At 42.3% G+C, this 14593-nt stretch overlaps 1 protein-coding gene across 1 annotated transcript in view; it reads left to right on the forward strand.

Moving 5' to 3' along the window:
* LOC138259787 (uncharacterized) overlaps window positions 1-10604 on the forward strand; it is a 40335-nt gene extending 29731 nt beyond the window's left edge. The window contains exon 2 of the mRNA XM_069207675.1: window positions 10515-10604. Coding sequence (XP_069063776.1) covers window positions 10515-10604 — 90 coding nt within the window. The remainder of the gene's footprint in view (window positions 1-10514) is intronic.
* The last annotated feature ends 3989 nt before the right edge of the window (window positions 10605-14593 follow it).

The raw sequence follows: 14593 nt of genomic DNA on the forward strand, positions 1-14593 counted from the left end.
CATTCCTGCCATATGTAGTGGTTGATGCATACATGTGTTCAACATTTTTGACACACTCAATGAATTGCTTGTAGGGGATGTGACCAGCATCTACGTTCATCATGTAGGTACCATGTGCGTAGATATGGGCCCGCATATTCCTGCACTCTTGTACTGACACTCTGTGACTAAACACATGTTACACACATCACAATTCCTAAGAGTAGAAGATGTGTCACAACACACAAAGACATGCTGGTTGTGTAGGTGAAACCCCCATGCAAAGGTTGTTGGTGATGTGGTGTGGTGTGGCCCTGGGTGCCCCTGTGCAGGCAATGCACTTGGCATGGGCCATGCAGGCAGTCCCATGCCCTGGCACGTTGCCCTTTCCACTGGCTGATTTGCAGGGCTGAGTGCAGTGTGTCCTGTCACACCCAATGCAGCCCAAAAGTGGCACTGTGTCTATTAGATCCATCAAGAATGCTGTGCCAAGCGCCCCACAGAGCTATTATGAGCAGACAGATTTCCACCCGCCATCCCAATGTGTGACTCATACTGCCAAGCTCAAAAAGTACACTGCACTGGCAGTCTTACCAACACCAGACTTGCCCATGCGCTATCCCCCACCCGTCGCGGTGGGATTATACAACGTTATGTTCACAGTCATACCCCATGTGTAATATGAGTGTGTTTCTTTCCCCATTCCCACATGTCTGACATGGTTGTGTCAGAGTAGTTGTGGGCTCAGTAAGTGACTGTCGTGACCTACTGTTTGCTATCTGTAGTACATATTTTCTGTAGTGGCACATTTCAGTTCAGCATCAAGATGTGTGGTTCAACACTACTTCAGATTAGTTGATCGGGATAGTGGCATGTTACCAATGATACAGGTCCAGCCTGCTATTCCTCCAGCGCCTGTTCAGTGCATTGTTCAATGAACCCAGGGGTCACCCTGACTGCATGATGGAGTGGTGGATGCCTCCTGTGGATGTGTTGTCTATGTGCGGTGTGGTGGTGCTACGAGCACATATCTGGGTACTGTTGGGACATGATTTGTGTTCTGTGAGATGCAGCATACGTGTGTTTGGGCAATGAGGCAAGGCAGTTGCAAGCTGTTACTGCAAGGGACACCACTATGCCGTAACCCCAGGAACGGCATTGACTGACTACCTGGTCTCTGAGGTCTTGGTAGTGTTGGTGGTGTTGATATGCCTACATGCAAGGGATGTTGTGATAACACAACCAGTGGCACAGTGATTATACATGCCATCCATCCCATGGTCTGCATATGTACATGTAGGTATTTAGGCCGTATGTCCAGGTTGTGTATGTGTTATGGTGCATGGCACTACCAAGGCGTAGGTACATGTGTAGCTGACATCAGCATGGTGCAACTTGGTTAATGTGCGTTGTCTCCCTCTGCGCTCCTTTGACATGCTTTGTGTGAGTCCTATGTGCTTCCCCCTTCTTGCACTTAACATTTTAGCATAACTTTCCCCATGCAACTTACCCTGCATTTGTGGTGTTTCCTGGTAGTCTGCACTGTCCTGTCCTGCAATTCCTGTGACGATTTCCTCCAGAATGACTGCTGCAAATATCTCCTCCATCTCGTCCAAGTTCTCTTGTGGTGCTGGACTCCCACTTCCAGTTTGCAGTGGCGCCTTCCTGTTCCTTGCCATTTTTTCCTTTGTCCTTCGCTTGCAGTCATGCCAGAATTTCTTGCACTCAGTTATAGTTCTCCTGACCTCTGCCACACTGTTTACCTTATCCACTATCTGCTACCAGATAGCCTCACTCCTTCCAAATGGCAATTTTGAGGTGACAAAGAGTTGATTTTGATGCTCCGTCACCTCTCTCACCAGTATTTCGTGCTCCTCTGCGCTGAAACAACACTTTCTATTTTTCTTCTCTCCCCCCCCCCGGGTCTTGTCTGTGTCCTTCTGGCTGGTTCCTGGTTGAATGTGGCCTCCTGGGTCTCTCTTGGCTTCCTGGCTCCATGTTGCCTCTCCTTTGCACTGTTTTCTCCATTTGTGTCCGTATTTGCTGCTATTGTGGGCAACATGGTACATTTTCATTTTGCGACGTGTTTACATGTCGTAAAACAGATTCAGAATCATTTTTCCTCTGTTAACGTCAGTTTGCCTTCCAAGGCGCAATGGTTAACGTTTAAATAAATGACTCTAACCAATTTTCAGCCCCACCCATCGTCAAAGTATAAATTTGACTGCCGGGTGGTATTAAAAAATGGCACTAGTCAGCGCTAACCTTTTTTAAAAATATAAATCTGGGCCTTTGTGTTTATGCATATGGTTTTACCCACACACAATTCTCTCTCTTTGCATACGCATATGTTCTCAAATGTTCATTTTTTTCAGATCTGTGCTCGCTGGTGGCTCAGACCCCATGGTCCAGTGACGTAACACAAAATGATGGCCCACACCCGCAGAATGTAAAGAGGGACCTTGACTCTTCCATATCTCACAGACAGTCATTGGGTTTGGGCTGACTGGAGCGCCTAAGGTCCTGAGTTACACCCATGCCTTGTATTATGCTTCAATTGACTGGTTCAGGAACGTGCATGAATATGTTGCTAATTTCAGTTCTGGTCACATTTCTCTTTCGATGTGGACTGATTTGACACACAAAACTTCTAACCTTCAATGACATTTATAAACCTCGGTGTAAAATGATCCTGGACTTGTCTAACTGATGAAGAACATGGTGGGTGGAGAGGTTTTGTAGAAGAGTGCTCCTTTATGACACATCACAGATAAGATATGTGGAAGTGGCTCTCGGGGATTTGACATCCCATGCTTTTTGTCCAGAACCCATAACTGTCGTCATGAAACAATCTGGAGCCCTGATGCATTTTCTGAAACTGGATCAATTCATCACAATCTTAGAATTGTTGTTGGTGTATTCTAGAAAAGCCGATAACCATGTTTGACCCTGGTAATGAGTGGAATTCAGAAGTAGGTCCATCTACATTTCACATGCTGTAGAGAAGCATAAACACAAACGTTATGAGAGTGAAACTAATATAAGAAAGAGATTTTATTTTGTTTGTCACAGCTAATGGCAACTATACACTCCAACCACGCCTGGGCCCTCTTTTTGACATATCAACACAACTGCATCCCGTACTTAGACCACACCTATTATGTCTCATATATTCATCTAACACTGTGTTTAATAAATATGACTGGGGCTTTGTATGTAGCAAAGCATTGCCTTTGCAAAAAACTGCTGTTTCATACTACTGCTGACCTACGCCCACAGCTATCTGCCACACTGAAGAGATCCAGATGTAATTGTGAGGAAACATGGTCAACACACTCTTTCAGCAGAGGTGGAGTATCATGTTATGGATTAAACAGTCCAGTCATTATTTCAAGGTCATTTTTTATAAAGCTACTCTGTCATTTCCTTTCCCCCCTTCCCCTACTCATCGTGTATTTGGCTTGCTGTTGTTGAGCTTGCATCTCTGTTGCTCATGCTCTCAAATCTCCTGGTCACCAGGAATGCTGAACGAGTAAAATTAAAAAAACACTTTTTTAAGATCTGCCTTGTTACGCAAATGCTGCCCTGTATCTTTTCAGCCCTCTGCTTCCCAATGTCCCTTGTATTCTCTTCTTTCCCTGCCTCATGTCGAATGAACCTGTTATTCGAACTTCTTACCCACTGGTTTAATCTCCCCTAATCCCTCCTTTCCCTCACCTCTTTAGGGCCATCTCGACCCACCTGCTGCTTTTATTTGCTGCTATCTGTCTCCCCATCTCCTACTCTCAATTTTATCATTGGCCTGTGTTTTATCTTCTTGTGTTTGTATTTTCTTTGTTCCCCTACTGTCTCCTCTTCACCCGACCGCTCAAACTGCTCCTTATAAAAGTGGCTCTCAAGTTTTTCACAATGGTCCAATCTGTCCTATATGTTCTGCTCATCTTTTCTAGTATTCTACTATACTTTGAATTACTTCTCTCTATTGGTATTTATGTGTTTATTGTTTCCTCATTTTCATTGTAAGGGCATTCCTTTTCTTCTCTCAAATGTTTCTGACACCCAGCCTGCACTGAGTTACACTATATAAATATGCAGACAAAATAAACAAATAAATAAATGGTGCCCTTCCTGTTTTATATTTTCGTTAGCTTCTGCCAATGTAATGGCTGAAATGTGTGTCTTATTCTAAATGACAAATTACAATTCCTTATATAGCCATTTCCTCCATTAACGATTCGCTATGCCAGAGTCATATTACCTCTAACCTGTAGATCGGAATGTTGTTGTAGGAAGGATGTTGAACACACAGGTCTTCTTCCTGGTTAATAGTGCTGAATACTCTAAAGCTGTTTTCGATAGTGATGGTGAAAAGAGGCAAGGGAGATAATGAGATGGGAGAGGGCACACAAGAGATGTCATCAGGTTATAGTCAGACAACTCGGCTCAACAAATGGAGGCTCTCTCTGCTGTTCTCCAATCTCTCATAATTGAGAACTCTTTTCTATTAAATAGAACACAAGATAACTCCTACTCTCTGCTCGTGCACCAATCTTTTGTGATCTCATTTCACTGTCACATCCATTAATGTGACTCATTTTCCAGGAGGTAAAATGTCTTGATAATTGACTTGAAGTTTTACTGATGTTTATGGGATACTGATTAGATACAGCAGCTGAGGTGGTGTATTCATTGGACTTTTTATAGTACCATCATGCCAGCTTAAAGTTCCTTGCCAAATCTTTTCTAGGCTTTTTGAAACGTGCTCTATATTAAGATTGCTGCTATAGTTCATTAATTTAAGCCATGCCAATACTGACGAAGAGTGATACCGAGTATTTTACAAATTTCCATTAAAGCTAAAAGAATTTGAAAAAACAGGTGTCTCTCCTGTAAGGTGGTAATATCCATATTTGATGAGTCATGGCTTCCAAATTTTTAAAATCCAGCGTATTTAAATTTCTTGTGCAAAGACTGCAATTTTTTTTTTAAAAAATGCACTCAATTCTTCCAAAAATTGTATCAGTTCTGGACAATTTACAGGCATGTGCTCATTGTTTTCTCCGCGTCAGTCACATCTCTTGCATCCGGGAATTTATTTTAGAAATATAGCCATTCTTTATATTGGCCAATAGATCCTGTGAAGGGTAACAAAGTGAAATCTCCTTAAAGCAGCAGATCTGACAATTGAATAAAGCAGACTTAAAGACACTTTCCATAAGTTTTCTAGCTCCAGTGTCGGCAAGTACCCTTCCGATTTGTGACAGGGCTCTATCAACTTACCATCTTCTTCTTTAACTAGTTCTCAAAACCATATTGATACCTCCTATTGTGGTACTCGTTTATCTTTGATCAGATCTTCATATTCGCAGTTATCACTTTCAGTCCAGTTTTGCAAAGTAAGTCCATCGTTCCTTGAGCTGGATGTATTTAAATCGTTAAACATTTCCATCAGTTGCTTCTAAGATTGTCTCCTAGTTAATATGATGTTTCCATCTCGTAGGTTGCCCCACAAATTGATGCCATCCTTTCTCAAAGAAGAGTTAGGCTTATCTTTGAAACAGCTTACCTGGTCAGTGCCATCTTGGGGCTAGATGTGTATAATAGTGAATGCCTAATTGTGGAGCCTGGTCCTTTTTTCATTATCCCTCCCAAACGATTTTTCCTTTTACTCTCCACTTTTTTGAGGAATTCGTTTTAGTTGGCATCAGGACTCAGTGCACTTTATCACTGCTAAACAGTGCTAAAGTGCATGCGCTCACTCCCCTAAGCATGTTTGTTTTGGCTTACATATGATAGTTATATTTACTTGTAAATCCCTTGTTGAGTGGTTTACCATAAACTCGTGGCCTGTAAATTAAATACTAATAGTGGGCCTGCAGCATTTATTGTGCCACCTACTTAAGCAGCACTTTAAACTTGTTCCAGGCCTGACAGGTAGTGAAATTCTTTTTTCACTGTTGTAAGATAGGATAACTTAGGAGAACTTTGGAGATTCCTTATTACATTAAATAAGCTGCAATTTCCAATTGGGTAGCTATGTCACGCTTGGTGTCTTTGGAATGGGAATGAAAAACCTTACTTACTAGTAAGGTCCAATTTTTGCATTACAATTTTGAAAATGCAACATTTAGAAATGTGACTTTTTCCTGCCCTTGGCCCTTTTATGCTTGCACTTGCTTCACCGCCCGCACCATGGGCCTCGTAAATATGGCCCACAGTCTGCAAATCATGTATCAAGGCTGTGTGGCACTAATTCTAGGGGTTCGTAATCTGAAGAGAGTGTGTGATCAAGTGCACACTATGTTGTCATGATTCATTAAGCCCAGCTAAACCAGTACATAGATCACATGGCGAAAAGGTTGTGCAGCAATTTCTAGAATTTTGGACTTCACCACAGGTCATGACCATTAGCCACAACTTTTGCTGTATTGTATATGTCCATTCTAAGTCATAGGGATTAGACACTGAGAGTGATCAATGGTGAGGTTCTGTCTCTTGGTGCAGCATGATATTGGACAATAGACACAGTGACTTTGTTTGGATTTGTTGTACAAGCTGCTCCTCAAACCTAGAGCCTAATGTGTTGCTTGGAACCCATGAGCATAGGTTCCTTAGTCATGGAGACTAAGTGCAGGGCCTTGTCAGGGGTCTTGTCTTTTCAGAGAGCCCGCTGGCCAATTTGTTGCTGGACCTTTCAATCTTAGGGTGGTCTTACACCCAAATGTTTTCCTTCCTCCACTTTTTGTGACATCATTTTTGCTGGTATTAGGGCTCTGCATACTTTAACACTGCTAACCAGTGCTATAGTGTTTATGTTCTCTCCTCTGCACAGGTAGTGGCACTACCTGTGACTGGAGCCTGTAAATTAAATCCTACTAGTGGGTCTGCAGCACTGATTGTGCTACCCACTTAAGGCTGCCATTGCAGAGCCTGTGTGTGCAGTTTTAAATTGTCTTTCCAACCTGGCAAAATGCACATTTTTCCAGGCCCAAATCTCCCTTTTTAATACATATCAGTCACCCAGAAGAAAGGCCTTAGATAGCCCTGAGGGCATTATCCAATGTTTTTAAAAAGTAGAACATGTACTTTTAAGTTTTACATGTCCTGGTAGTGAAACCCTCTTAAAGTAATTCTATACTATTGTAAGGCCTCCCTTTCCCGCAGGATAACATTGGAGTTTCAGAATTACATTTTGCAAGTGTAATTCACATAGGGAAGGAGATCACTAGGTATCTCTGGAATCCTAATTTAAAATCCAAACTTATGTTGAAGTCAGATTCTATATTCCAATTCTGAAAATGCCACTTTTAGAAAGTTGACATTTTCTGGCCTTAATCATTTGGTGCATGCAGCCTATACCTGGTCACGTGATGTAAATGCATATACAGTGATCCCTTTGGGACTCACAACGCATGTCACAACATGCAGTCCTGGACTAACCCACTCAAGTCTTGGAGAAGGACACAGACACTAAGAATGCACAACACACTTGTGGCTTAAAGGTGTATACAGGAGAGGCCTCATAGCATGTCTACTTGCTAAAGCACTATGAAGGATTTGCAGTTGTCAAGCGCTACTGTTATGAATTGAGTTATGTGTATGAAGATGATTGATCAAAACTAAGCATGAAGACAAGACAATCAGGAAACAGAGCAATACACCCAGCGTGCCTGCTACACCTGCAAGGAAAGAGTGTATGCTCCAGTGAGATTTCTAACTCTCTGCGGCCATCTTTGCAGTGCAAGGACTATAATTGCCACACCCTGAATGCACCCATTTGCTAGGCAATCAGGACTCTGTGCATTGCTCACCTGATCTGCTCCGGTCTTCGGCACACCATTCCGCCTGGTTTCCTACCTATCAGCATCCAGCCTGGTTCCTCACATATCCAGACCAGTGAACCTGAAGGAAAAAGAAAGATACAGTAGGTCACAGGCTTCTAATTCAAACAGGGTTCCAGAAAAAGACAGTGCACCTCGCACCGCTGTTGATCGGCTGACTCAGCACCATTCTCCTTGACTGCAGTTGAGACTGTTAGGACCAATAGGCGCTCTGCTCCAAATTGCACATTATGCTAGAGTGTTTACCTAACATTCAGTGCAACATCAGTGGCATAAAAGACAAAGACTAACACTGCATACTGTATGAACAGAATGGTACTAATAAGTGTGCATCTAATTCTGCATTAAAGAACTAACGCTGTACAAAAACTTGTTTCCAGTCACAAAACACTAATGCCCCAAGACCCTTGTGGCTAACCATATTAAATGTACAAATGTTTTTGCACTTTACATGTGCCTCATAAACAACTAAACTGCATGGCCTGTGGAACATTGACACAGCGCCTCATCAAAGACAAATCTGCAAATGTGTCATAATCTGGCAGTATTTCCACGCTTTCAATGTTGATCAGACATTAGAGTCTGTACAGTATTCTGAACTGTGGTTTAATCTGGGCTGCATTTGAAATTGAGCAACCATTATACAAGTAGCCATTATGTAAAACAGCCATTATAGGTCTTATGATGATCTGCCCATGTGAAATTTACACTACATTCTTGATGCCCACCAGATAACCACTGACAAGGGCGATGTCTATCAGATAGCCACTGACGAGAATGACCCGTCACGAACGGATCAGATCTTGGTTATTATTTCGCCCTATTCTTCCATTGCATTCACTGGGACTTGGGTTGGCAACGATGTGGTCTATGGTACTTTAGAGGGTGTGTGTTGTGAGCCACTCTCCTAAACTCCAGATGGTTCTGATAGGGTGACGATAATTCCCAGATCTCCATGAGAACTGACAGTGCAGTAATGAAGGACAAACTGCAAGCCTAGGAGTTTTCAAGGGGAAGGGTGGGCTGGGATGAGAGAGCAAGAGAGAAATACCAGGACTTCTGTGTATTCAGATTTTCCTACTCTGAGCACTGCTGAGCTCAAGGATATCTGGATTCTGGTCCTGGATTCAGGATATTGGGAATCATTATTATTTATGTAACGAAACCACACTTTAAAACAGGAAAAACTAAACAGATCTTTGGCATTAACTAATGTCAAATTAACATACCAATATTTCACAATAGAAACATTCCCCAGTGTGATTCAAGTATTATTCAGGAATTATCATAAAATGGAATTATCATGTACAAGGATTTCATTGAGAGGAAATAACTGGGGTAATCACTACAAAACTACTTGAAATTCTTCAGAGGTTCAAGAGACTCAAGAGTTAAAGATTTATATGCACATGTGCAAAGGCAATCAGATTATAGTTCTCAGTTGTCCCAAAAGTCTTTAGATCACCAACATCAGATTCTGGTTGAGAAAACATGGAATGAAAACCAACTATGAGCACAAGAACCAGGAAGGCACAGCTATCACAAGAAATACGACAGTTCTTTATTGTCTTTTCAGTCACTAGATTGTTCTGAATATTATTGCTGGCTTTAGATTAGTTTAATTAATAAGCACTTATCAAGAGCCCGAATTTAACAGAAAAACTCAGGTTACCCTATATGGGATGACTTGTGCCTTTTTGCCAGCGCAAGAAAGTGTGAGGCGAGAGATGAATTGCAAGCTGCCTGCCATTTACAGGGACTGTGGTAACTGCGGAGAAGATCCGAAATACTAAGGGGCATATTTACAAGACCCTAGTGCTATCGGAGCGTCACTTTTTGTGATGCTCTGGTGACCCTGTTCATTGCACCATATTCACAAGGTGGCATTACGCCACTTTTTGTGGCTTAATACTATTTTGTAAATACGTCTTCTTAACACGCAGCACTTTGTGTGGAAGGGGTGTGCAATGGGTGTTGCTGTGGGTATTCCATAGCAGCACCCATTGCATTTTGACTCTGCCCCAGATTTACAAGAAATGGCAAATGTGTGGCAGTGCCAAAATCTAACACCACCCCATAGGTGGCGTTAGCATGGCGCAACAAGGAGTAATGCTTTCATTTCTCCTCATTTTTTGCTCTTTCTATATGTGCTGCATTCTGCAACTGAAGATTCTTTTTGGGCAGGAAGGTGTCCCTTCCTGAACTAGATCAATCTCCCCCGTAACACAGCCATCCTTGCACCATGGTGTAGGGGTGGCTGCGTTGGCTCTAGGCAGCTAATTTAGAGCCAAAACTGGGGCAAACCAAGGATGCACTGTATTTTTTTTAATATGGCGCATTCCTGCATTTCAGAACTGAAGCAGCGTGGCTATACCAATTTTGGTGCAGCGACGTGCTAGGCCAGTTCTTTGTAAATATGCCCCTAGGTCGGAACACAGGAAGCACGTCGCTGTGAGAAGCCTATCGCTTGAAGGTATGGATGTCGTTGTGAAGAGAGGACTATCTTTGCGAAGGGAAGGCTGCTGAAGATAAACATTGCTTATAAGTTAAACAAGTCTAAGCATGATTTAGTCTGATGCACTACCTTTTATAGCCAGGCTGAACCAGGTGTCAGGAAACACATGGGGAAAACAGAGGAACTTGTTAGTTACTATTGTAATTGCACATGTGTCTCACCTGTCTTTTTTCCTTTAGGAGGATCAATTAAACAACCAGCAGTTGTCAACAGTTGACATTTGCTTTCTGGATTACCTTGGTGAGGCCCAGGTGGTTGTAGACAGTTGACATGTGCTTCCTGGATTACCTGCGTGAGGCCCAGATGTTCAGAAGTTATATTGACAACAAGCATTGGTCTAGATTTGCTTTAAACATTGCCATTATGTGAATAACTGAGTTGCCAAGTTACACAAGATTTCAAAGGCAAAACCTGATTTAAACTAGTACTGTGATGAAAAAAAAAAAAAGACAACATCTTTAATATCACTCATTAGAGGAGGAATAATGTGCATGACTAAGGCATGACTAGCCCTGCTCAGAGCTAAGACTATGACAGTGTGTTCAGAAAATATGCAACCATTGCTCCTGCTGGGTCAGTTATATATCAGGTTAGTGCAGGACTGCGGTGCTGCTGAAGGACTGCCACACTGCTGGCCTGCACTCTGCTGTAGTCCTGCTTCAGTGTGCTAACCTACTGTCTGTTGCCCTCTTCCCTGGGTGACAATGACTGAACCTACAACTCTTGAACCAAAACCCAGAATGACTCCATCGGCTAGGTGGCTGAGCTCCTGACCTGAAGCATCAGAGACGTAACAGGCTTCCAACAACCTTGCCTCTGTACTTGGACTCTACCGTCTCTGAGTCTACCCTGCCAAGTGATGCCACCCCAGTCCTAGGACCTAGGAAGTGGCCTTAAGGTGCTTTGCCAGCCTCTGTGGATCCAGCGGAACCAACATACAGCCTCTGCTGTGCAATCCTGAGCAGAACCAACACATCACAACTGCTATGTGGATTGGACCCATTGCAAGGACTTGCATCAATGCCGCAACCACAACCGCCTTATAACCTCCACTGTGTGATGCATCATTGGTGCAGGCCCTCACATCTCTCACTGATAGCAGCCTCGGCAATGATGCCTGACTCCACATTGCACCTTGCTACTCTGCAGAACCGATGCATCGCCCCACCACCTTGACTCCAGACTTGACATCATTAGTCCCATCAAAGGGATCCTCGATGTCGATGCAACAGGACCTTGCCATGCAGCCTGGCTGCATTTCAAAACTGACGCATCGCCTCGGCTGCATGCTGCTTCTTTGACATAGATCCACACATCTCCTCACAACCCAGGATTTAAGGTACTCTGTTCAGCAGGCCTAACTGGGTCCCTGTAGTGGACATTCACTACATTGTGGGCAGTCTGAAATTTTGACTTTGTCCCAGTCTGCCATATCTTGGGGGCATATTTATGAGCCACTAGCACCTCCTTGCGCCACATTTGCAGTATTTATCTCAATGGAAATGTGGGGTTAAGGTTGCATTTCCCACGCAACGTATTTGCAAGCATTGTGCCACTTTGTATCCCCTTGCACAACATTTTGCTTGCGCCAGGCATAATATATGCAAGGATGGCATTCTGGCATGGGGGTGTGGTGTGAAAATGTCACAAAGGAATCTGTGACATTCCTATGTGACATTTTTATTGGCATTTTTAACGCCTGCTCAGTGCAGGCATTAAAAATAGGCTCTCATTGTTTACAATGGGCTTATGGGTGCTTTGCAGGATTAGCGTCATAATTTGTGGCGCTTGTCCTGCAAAGCGCTGCACTAGCGTCACAAATTATGACACTAGTAAACCTAACTACCGCCATGGTGAGCCGTGTTATACGGCGCTACCATGGTGGCTGAAGGGGGGGCACTAAGGGCCCAAGAAAAGTGATAGTGCAGTAGGTGCAGCTGCACTTTTCTTAAATATGTCCCTTGGTGCTTTAAGTATTTTGGTGCCATTTTCCATCACAACTTTAAAAAACAATATCTCCTGTTCAACCAATTGATTTTGTCATTTTGGTCTTGCTTTGTTTATTAAAAGGTACTCTATTTTTCTAACTCTGCTATGGGCTCCTTTTGTGGTGTGTTTTCACTATTTTAAAAAGGTTCCCATTAGGTTTAGTTCAATTTTACCATGTTTAGGGAGAAAGCACAAGCACTGGGTAGCAGGGGAAAAGTGCACAGCATCTTAATGCCAACAAAAATGAGTTCCGCAAAGCAGGCAATAAAAACAAAAACTTTAGGGAATGCCATGCCAAGGATGTCAGGTCTAACACAGGTGGATCACCAGCTTTCTGACCATGGACCCCTTTGGCTCATCAAAGAAAAGCCTCCTCCAGTGGCTTGACCTAGTAAGGGCCATCGGATGAAGAACTTTAGTCTGTCTCCCTTACTTAGGGTGGGCAGTGTAATGTCTTTTTTCTGTCCGTCAGTGGTAGGAACAACCTAGTGTCGACCCTCATGTCCTAGGTGAAGGCTCCGAGTTCTTAGGTATTATTAGACTTTTGTTTGGAAACTTTGGGAATTTGTTTCTGAAAAACAAAAACTTTAAAAACATTTGGTGAATGGCCATCAAATGATGCTGGCCATCCACCAAACTTTTTATACATTGAAATTACCACTGTGACATCCAGTTCCATTCAATGTACAGAAGAGGCCGCTGACCCAGCATTCATCCTTAGCTTGGCAGATGGTAATCCATCAGGGTGGCAAACATAATGGCCTCCTCCACCCTGACTGATTGAGTACTGTCACGCAAACCATAAATCAGGGCATTAGTTTGAAGGTAGACTTTTTGACCATGATAACTGGCTTGGTTTAGCCAACTCCTGGCCCAGCGAGGGCAATCTGAAACTGCAGCTATTTCCAACTAAACCATGAACTGTAGTTTTTCAAAGCGATTTACGTTTTTTAAACACTTTTTGCCCTAAAACCCCTAGGATTCATATCCCATGTTTTCATTGATGATCGTTGTGTTTTTTGCTCACTTATATATTTGCTCATATTTATACACTTTTGCACCACATTTGCATCACTTTTAGACGCAAATGTGATGCAAACTTACAAAATATAATTGTATTTTGTAAGTTTGCGCCACTTTTGAGTCAAAAAGTGACGCAAATGCGGTGCAAAAGAAGTATAAATATAGGCCATGGTTAGTCTGAGTGAACACAGCCAAATGTATTTAGAATGCTTCACTTCACAATTAGCTTACCTAGATATTAACGTCAGGAGTGTTTCATGTCTGCTCCTTGCCCTTTCAGCACTTCTATATCTGCATTGCTCACTGAAGTATTTCACTGCTAATAAAGTTTGCTCGCAAGATACTAATGGGATTGCTACTTTAAAATTAGACACAGCTGATACTGAAGACTATTATTTTTGAATTATCAATATCAAAGAAATATGACTTTAAATAAATCTTTATGACACAAAGGCCAATATTTATACTTTTTTTGCGCCACATTTCCGTCACTTTTTGATGCAAAAGTGGCGCAAACTTCCAAAATACAATTATATTTTGTAGGTTTGCGCCACAATATGACCCAAATGTTACACTAAAAAAGTATAAATAAGGGCCTAAGTGACAAATTTCCATGAAGTATCTCGCACTGTAAAGAAAACCTCTGGTTTTAAAGGGTGACTGTGATTCGATACTGAATGTGAAATTGTTTTGCTATAAACCACAACCCACAATGATATAGATTTATTACTTGGAAAATTAGATTTAGAATATTTGAGCATGGGTGAGAAATATTTCCACAGTAATTATTTATGAGCTGTGAGAATAGCTTCCCTAAGTATACAACGAAACTATTTGGACCACATTGAATATGCATCTGAAAGGGAGGGAAAACAGAATAGTGAATAAACTGAAGCCGGAGTCTGAATGCTCTTGCCCATGTTCTCAGCATGGATGGGGTATGTATACATTATGATACATTATGATGAAACTGGGGAATGTGAATTTCAAAGCAGTTGATGAAATATTGTACTAAGATACATGGCACATTTTTACACTACAGAAATAGTAGCCTGCAATTATTGCTAAATATACTCCGTCCCTTAAATGTCTTCTTCATTCTGCTGACTTGTAGTGAAGAAGAGGTGACAGTAAGCATGATACATTGGCCTATACAATATAGCCAACGTTTTGTAATCATCTAGTACAAATACTGAAATGTAGTGGCATAATCTCATTGGTGGCCAAGTGGACTAATGCTTCAGCA

Source organism: Pleurodeles waltl, chromosome 9 (assembly GCF_031143425.1).
Source record: "Pleurodeles waltl isolate 20211129_DDA chromosome 9, aPleWal1.hap1.20221129, whole genome shotgun sequence".
Lineage (NCBI taxonomy): Eukaryota > Metazoa > Chordata > Amphibia > Caudata > Salamandridae > Pleurodeles > Pleurodeles waltl.